Below are 7,498 nucleotides of genomic sequence, written 5' to 3'. Positions count from 1 at the left end.
GTAATATTACGAGATTAAAGTCATAAAATGAATATAATTGTAATATTACGAGATTAAAGTCGTACAAAAACAAAGTCATAATATGAGAATAAAGTCGTAGTATTACAAGATTAAAGTCATAATATTACGAGAATAAGTCGTAATAATCTAGCCTTCTCATGAAAAAGCATGCAGTTACCACTGCATTAAAATGAGGAATGTTGAGCAACTTGTCAAGTTGTTCTTTAGTATCGCTTAAAAATAAATAGTTAATGTTTTAGCACATTAGCATTAAATTATCAGTAGCAGGACTTGGATTTTGTGCAAATGAATAAAACTGAATCTGTATTGTAATTAATGGATGCACTGACAGATTTAGTCGTCATGTAGCTAATTTGGATGAAAGCATATTAATCTAACAGTGACCCAAGTCATCGCGAACTATTTCATAAACACAGATCAGGAGCAACTCACGTCTTTCACTGTTTTTGCAGTTATTGGTAGAAGCTACTGGAATTCGGGTCAAATGCCACCTGTGATACAAGTCAAAGGGATGTTACCCTGTGTGCCACTTTCATAACATTTCTGTGCTTCCACCATCTCTTCTCTTAACTTCTGTTTTCAAATGTTTTTTTTCTTCACAGATTAGAATGAGTATGGAAGATTATGACTACCTGTTTAAAATAGTTCTCATAGGAAATGCTGGTGTCGGGAAAACATGTCTCGTCCGGCGTTTTACTCAGGTTTGCATTTTAACTTGTTGCAGTTCTCAAACTTTGAAAACTGAGTGTTCAATGTAAGATTTGATTGTAAACTTTAGGGCCTTTTCCCACCTGGACAAGGGGCTACTATTGGAGTGGATTTCATGATTAAAACTGTGGAAATCAAAGGGGAGAAGGTCAAGGTATGTCAGGTTTAGAGTGATCCTTGTAATAATTTGAATGAACAGTTACTCACGTTGTTTACCATCTTTTCCATTCCAGTTACAGATATGGGACACAGCTGGACAGGAGCGATTTCGCTCCATTACTCAGAGCTATTACCGTAGTGCCAACGCCCTCATTCTCACATACGACATTACCTGTGAGGACTCCTTCAGGTGCCTTCCAGAGTGGCTGAGGGAGATTGAGCAGTATGCTAACAACCAAGTGGTGACTATATTAGTCGGTGAGAAAGCTTTACTTCTCGAGGGATTGTTTATTTATTTGTTTATTTGTTTCAAGGGTAACCTTTTGAGATGTAACATCTCATTTTTCAAGGGGGTCCTTATAATAAATAAAATAAGAAACAAAAGTACAAATCATAATAATTAAATTGGAAATACAAAATTTTAAAACACATAGACATGCCTTCAAATACACTCACCCTCATGTATACTCAGAGCTTCCTCTGCACCGAACCAGCTATAAAATAAAATACATCTGCATATAAGGTTCATAGTAACTATGGTACATTCACTCAACAAAATGACACCAAATAACACAATACATATAAATACCAAATACATGTGCATATACATGTCAGGAGTATGACCAGAATAACTGAGTCTTTGTTCTTATTGAAAACAGGAGCAAGATGTTTGACAAAAAGTAAGTAAAGACAGTTAAAAATACGGAAAGAGGTAACCAATGAAATTTTCTTCTGACCAGTTCAAGGACTCAATCATAAGACAGTGATGAGTCCTAAATGGACACCTCAGAGTAAATCTACAAAGACCATTAAGTATATGAAGGGGACAAAGATTAGTTTCTGTGGTAAAACTATAAAAAACATCTGCATAATCTAGAGTTGGCAACACCAGTTGTGTGACAACTCTTTTACATACTGAAAGAGAAAAACCTTCTACAGCTCAATAATGTGACTTTAACCAAATATGTTCTTACAAATTGAATCAATATGAGGTTTAAAAGATAAACGGGAATCAAGCCAAATATCTAAGTATTTAAATTCCTCTGCATTTCGTAATGCCGTTTCATCCAGGTAGTTAATATACCACCTGTTTGATAAAGATAAATAATTTGGTCAAATGCAAAACAGCATACATAGTTTATTTTTATTCAGAGAAAGCTTATTTACAAAAGAAAAATACTTTGAAACTAGGTTAAAATCAAATTATAATGAATATTGAATTTTAGAAATGTCCGAACTGGAAGAATAGATTACAGTACCGTCTGCATTTAAATGAATTTGTCAGCTAGAACAGGCTTGTGGAGGATCGTTAATAAAAACAGAGAATAGCAAAGGACCTAGGGATGAACCTTGCGGTACCCCTTTTTCAATTATCTTAAAGTCAGACAGGCTGCCCCGGAAGAAGGCACACTGACTCTGGAATGAAGAAAAGAATTAAAAAATAACGATGAATCGATGGAGACATATATTTGTCTAAGAGTAAATAATGATCAACCGTGTCACTTGGCTTATTGGTCGATTCTTTTGTCTGCAACGTGCCTCCTTTTTGAACAGATTTGTCCACACCTGGTTTGATTTGTGGTTTCTTTGTCATTTTTGCCACTTCTCTCACAAAGTCTTTGCTGTTTGCACAAGCAGGCACACACATACACCTCCATTCCCATCTGTTTCATTACACACACACACACACACACACACACACACTGTTCCCGTCCAATTTCTGCCACATGATTTTTTTTTGAGATATGAAGCCAAAATCTTGGTTGTTTTGCTTTGCTGGTGTATTTTACATGGATTTTCTTTGTTTTGTTTTAGGAAATAAAATAGATCTGGCGGACAAGAGGGAGGTCCTCAGGCAGAGGGCTGAAGATTTCGCTCAGACCCAGAGCATGCTGTATCTGGAGACGTCGGCCAAAGAGTCCGACAATGTTGAGAAACTTTTCCTCGACCTGGCGTGCGAACTCATTCGAGAGGCCAAACAGAACAAGCTTGATAACAATGACACTGCCCCAATGCCCGGCGAGGGTAAAACCATCAGTTATTTGAACTGCTGCAGTCTGAATTAGAGGAAGCTCAGCTGCCCAGCTGTGCTAACACAGTAGCTCATTGACTGTGAGCCCCAATGCCTCCATCCCATAAAGATGGCATAAAGCCACCGCTAAGTTTGGTCATTTTCAGTCTTATGCCTCTTTTAGGCTGTACAAGAGAGCTAGTCAATTTTATTTTTATTTTTTAAAGCTACCATTATTGAGACCACTCTCTTCACTGGAACAGGAAGTACATATTTGTGTGATACTTTCTGGAATCTAACTAGGGCTTCATTTTATCAAAAAAAAAGGTGAAGTGGCAAGATTTATTTTGTTTGTTTGGGCTTTAGGATCCATTTTTATCAAACATCAGTATTCACCAGCAGTATTATGAGAGCAAAAATCTCTGCCAGCTGTTTTGTTACAAAGCAAATGTAGTTGGCGTGTTTCATGATCATTGGAGGTTATCAGTTTTGTTGTTTACATACATTTGTTTTGAATCACCAAGCTTGATCAAGTTGCAAAAAAAAACCTTTGAAAATGTAATTGTCATTGTTTCTGTCAGTTCTGTTCTGAGAATCACATTCAGTGCTATTAGCCTTGTCATTTCTGAATCATTTTACACCTCGCATTACATACTGTGAAGCATTTTTTTTCCTAATGAGGTTTTTCACTTGCTGCTAGAATATGTTTTCATGTCAACTAATACAAACCGAAACCCATTTAGATACAATAGTATTGTATGTCACTATTATTATTATTATTATTATTTAGTATTTTGACAGTGCTTGTGATAGGTGAATTAATTTGAAGCAGTTGGAAAGCCTTCTATCAAAAGAACTTGTGTGTCGTCTGTTCAGCAGAAGTTTTGATTGTCAGCTGTTTGTATCTGTCACCCATAGACATGATTACGCCTGCGTTTGTCGCTGCTGCCTAGTCATGGAAATCGAATGAGTTTGTCCATGTGTTTCTATATAATTTAATCACTTACATGTGCGATTTTATTTTTATTTTTTAAATTTTATTTTTGCTAAATTTCCTTAATTATTCAGCGTGGTAGTGTATAAATGTTTTCATTTATTTACCATAACTGCAGTCTGCTGTATTGCACAATGTCGTATACTGCACACTTGTTTATTAATTTTTAAATCATTTTTTTATTGTAACATCTACTTTATTTGTTGTACAGATTTAGTACAGTAGAACGTTTTTGCACTCTTTTTTATATTGTACTATCAGTACTTTTTGGTTAGAATGGTGAGCATTCTGCTTTGCCTTGTAACTTAGATTTATTTGCAGTTACTCATCTTTTGTATCTTCCCATCAACTCAAAGTGAGAAGTACAATGAAAATGTTGCTGGTATGTTGTGCTTTTTTTCCTTTTGTGTACAAAATAATCCTGAACATGCTCTGTATAACATTAAACAACTCTACTAATTGTTGTGTATTATCCCATGTTATTATGGACTGGGTCTAGTTTCTTTAAAACGGGCGGTACTACATTAAAGTATTTTTTTTTAAGTTTTGCTTTGAAGTAGACATACTTTCAAAATGAAGATTTACATAATGTTCTCCAAATTTTCTGAAGATCTTTACATTTTTAGCCTTTTTAAATCAAAATTAATGTCGTGTAAGCCCAACGTCAACTGGTTTTAAAAAATGGTTTGTGTATTTTGAATAAGCAGTAAACGTTTAACCTACTGCACCAAATTTTGGAGATACCATTTAACCAATGTGACCCATCATATCGAAACGAGGATTAAGTAAAATTGGGTCAAAATGACCCAGTTACATTTTCAGATTACTGATAGCATTTTCCCAGTAGGAAAAATCATTGCTAGCTCACAGGGGGGGAAAAAAATCTTATTTTGAAAGCGTCCTGATGCATCTCAGTAATCCAGGTAAAAAATCAAAAAGAAAAAAATTGTATAGGTCTTCTGGACGGGTTCTTCTCTAATGAAACGTTTCGTCTCTCCTCCAAGAGACTTCTTCAGTCTGAGAGTTTCAGGCAAAATTCAGGCTTTTAAGCCCTGCCTCCATGTGACTGATACGTCACATGTGAAGAAAGACCGTCCATCATTAAACAGAGGTGGAGGCCTCCGTTTTCAGTTGTCCCCCTCCTACAGTGCTGCTATTGCCAGTATCACGCCACCCCCTGTTAACAATAGGTGTTAATTAGGTGTCAACGATAGCCATGTGATGTATCAGTCACATGGAGGCAGGGCTTAAAAGCCTGAATTTTGCCTGAAACTCTCAGACTGAAGAAGTCTCTTGGAGGAGAGACGAAACGTTTCATTAGAGAAGAACCCGTCCAGAAGACCTATACAATTTTTTTGTTTTTTATTTTTATTTTGATAGCGTTTTTCCTCAAAATCTTTCTTTTTTATTTCTTCAAAAAATTATGATTATTTCAGACAGTTCATTCAAATGATACATTAATAAGGCATTAACTCGTTTTAGTTTGACAGATCAAAACCCTATTTCTCCACATCCCAACTTCTAGTTTTCAATTGACCTGGTTTTGAAATTTTATTTTGAAAATCATACCGGAAAAAGAAAAGAGAGAACGAGTGTCACGTGACAATAACATCGTTGCAAAATATAAGCTTACACCCTTCGTATTGCTATTTTTTTAATTATGGGTACAACAATTAAAGCAAAAATAAGACGACAACATGTGTTTTCTTTGATCATAAATCATTTTTCAATCTATATTCAACAATTGTTTTTAAGTTTCCGACCAGTCAAGCTCATTACTGTTTACGTATTTCCGGTAATGGCCGCTTTGATAATAGCTGTTCTTATTTCGTCTAGTATTCTTTGCAAATATGCTTAAGTAATTTTTATTGTGTTGTTTTTTTTAAACATACGTTTAGGGCTTTTGTGAGTTATCGTCTCAAAAAGGAAAGTATTTTTCAACTAACGCTGTTTCCCCAGGCTGACTCCAACTCCCATCAACCTTTGCGCGTCATTTATAGTACGAACCATCTGCTTTGTGTACATCCCCCGGCTGTTTGAGACAGTTCATCATTGGTGCAGTTTATCAAAGTTGTTCCAGTTTGGGGAGATATTTAACTACAAGGCTGGTGATCTGAACGGAGTAGTAGCGTTAGCTCTCATTTAGCGCTCATGCTAAATTTAGCGCACAAGAAGCTGAATGGCAACACCTCTTCTAACCTGCTGACAGGAGGAATCTCACTTCCTTTTCTCTAAAGGGACGAGTAATGCAAACACAGCTCATGCACTCTTGTTAACAGTAAGCAGGAGACAGAGAGGCTGTCTGTGGTTTACAGTAGCTGAATCATGGCTGACATCAGGAAGACTCGATGTTTGGACAGAGTTGCAGCTGCCTGCGTCTTAATGTTGTGTTTTACTTGTTTTCACGTGACCTCACTAAAGTCGCAACTTTTCACCAGACTGGGAGAGCTGCGTTACACCACCGAGCCACCCATTAGGTATAAAACATTGTTCTTTGACCAGAAGGTGAGTTGTGCATCTTTTCCTTTCTTTTTAAATATTTGTTAACATGTATATAATATATTCTGTATTCAGTTAGTTCTTTCTCTTTCACTTCCTAGTGCTTTCATTTGCACCTTTTGAAAACTACATTTAATGTGGAAGAAATCTCACCCATACTATATATCATATTTTATTATTGCTCTTTCTTAAACTCCATTTGCACCTAACCCTATAGTAGTAGTTCATGTGTTGTGTCTGCAGACAATAGGTGTTTCCATCTGGCTTCCTGTAGTGAAGGGAACACCTTAACAATTGGCCCTGTTCCTGCCAGCAGAACAGTAACATCCTTCCTGGCTCTGAGCCTAAAGAGCTCTCCAGGGTCCAGTGAAAATGAAAGCTTCTACCTCTGGGGGGCTTTGAAAGATCTTCATTCAGCCTTTATATTTTCTTTTGCTTTGAGGAGATTGGGATTGCGTGCTGACTGGTGTGTGATGGGTACTGCTGCTTTAGTCAAAACAAGAAGCCCGTGGGTACAAGGTTAATGTAAATATACCCACCACCCCATCTTATATGTACCTACACTCATACAACCTCACACAATGTAGATGTGATTTTGTGACTTTTTGTTTTGAATTGCACTTTGAGGTTGTCTTTAAAAATATGAATTATAAATGAAACTGGAGGTGCTGTTTGAAGAAATGTGAGGACAAAATTCATAAAGTTTAAGTTTTTGTTCTAGGATTACAAAAACAGTGTTTTAAACGTTATTTATTATTAAAAACACAAGATGTTAGCGTTACAAGTAGGGCTGCCACGATTAATCGAATAATCGACGACTAATCGGTTATTAAAATAATCGATGACTAATTTAATAATCGATTAATTCTTTTTTTTGTTCTTTACTTTGTTTTTCTCTCCAAACTGCTTTGACACCTTCCACTGCCACGTCTGCCTTTCTGTCCTTGACACACATGCACAGTAGTGGTAACTGGGGTAGGCTGTGGACGTCACAAGACATTATACAGACAAGCTCTGGTATCATGGCTACCTGACAACGGAGCTCAAAAGTGTGGGATCATTTTAAGAAAATGAGAGAAACTTGTGCAATATCTTCAGAGCAGAAC

The 7,498-nt window shown here is 36.4% G+C and overlaps 1 protein-coding gene and 1 pseudogene across 1 annotated transcript; both read left to right on the top strand.

Moving 5' to 3' along the window:
- Positions 1–623: 623 nt before the first annotated feature.
- rab30 (RAB30, member RAS oncogene family) lies at positions 624–4,353 on the top strand (the record flags this gene model as incomplete). The annotated part of the gene is given in 4 exon segments (XM_014033169.1): positions 624–722; positions 800–883; positions 963–1,146; positions 2,704–4,353. Coding segments are annotated over 4 exon segments (612 nt in total). The 3' UTR covers positions 2,955–4,353.
- A 1,338-nt stretch (positions 4,354–5,691) lies between these two features.
- LOC106535997 (lysosomal Pro-X carboxypeptidase pseudogene) lies at positions 5,692–6,398 on the top strand (annotated as a pseudogene).
- Positions 6,399–7,498: the final 1,100 nt, after the last annotated feature.

The sequence above is a fragment of the Austrofundulus limnaeus genome, unplaced genomic scaffold, assembly GCF_001266775.1.
Source record: "Austrofundulus limnaeus strain Quisiro unplaced genomic scaffold, Austrofundulus_limnaeus-1.0 Scaffold1651, whole genome shotgun sequence".
NCBI lineage: Eukaryota > Metazoa > Chordata > Actinopteri > Cyprinodontiformes > Rivulidae > Austrofundulus > Austrofundulus limnaeus.
This window is presented reverse-complemented; position numbering and strand designations above follow the sequence as displayed.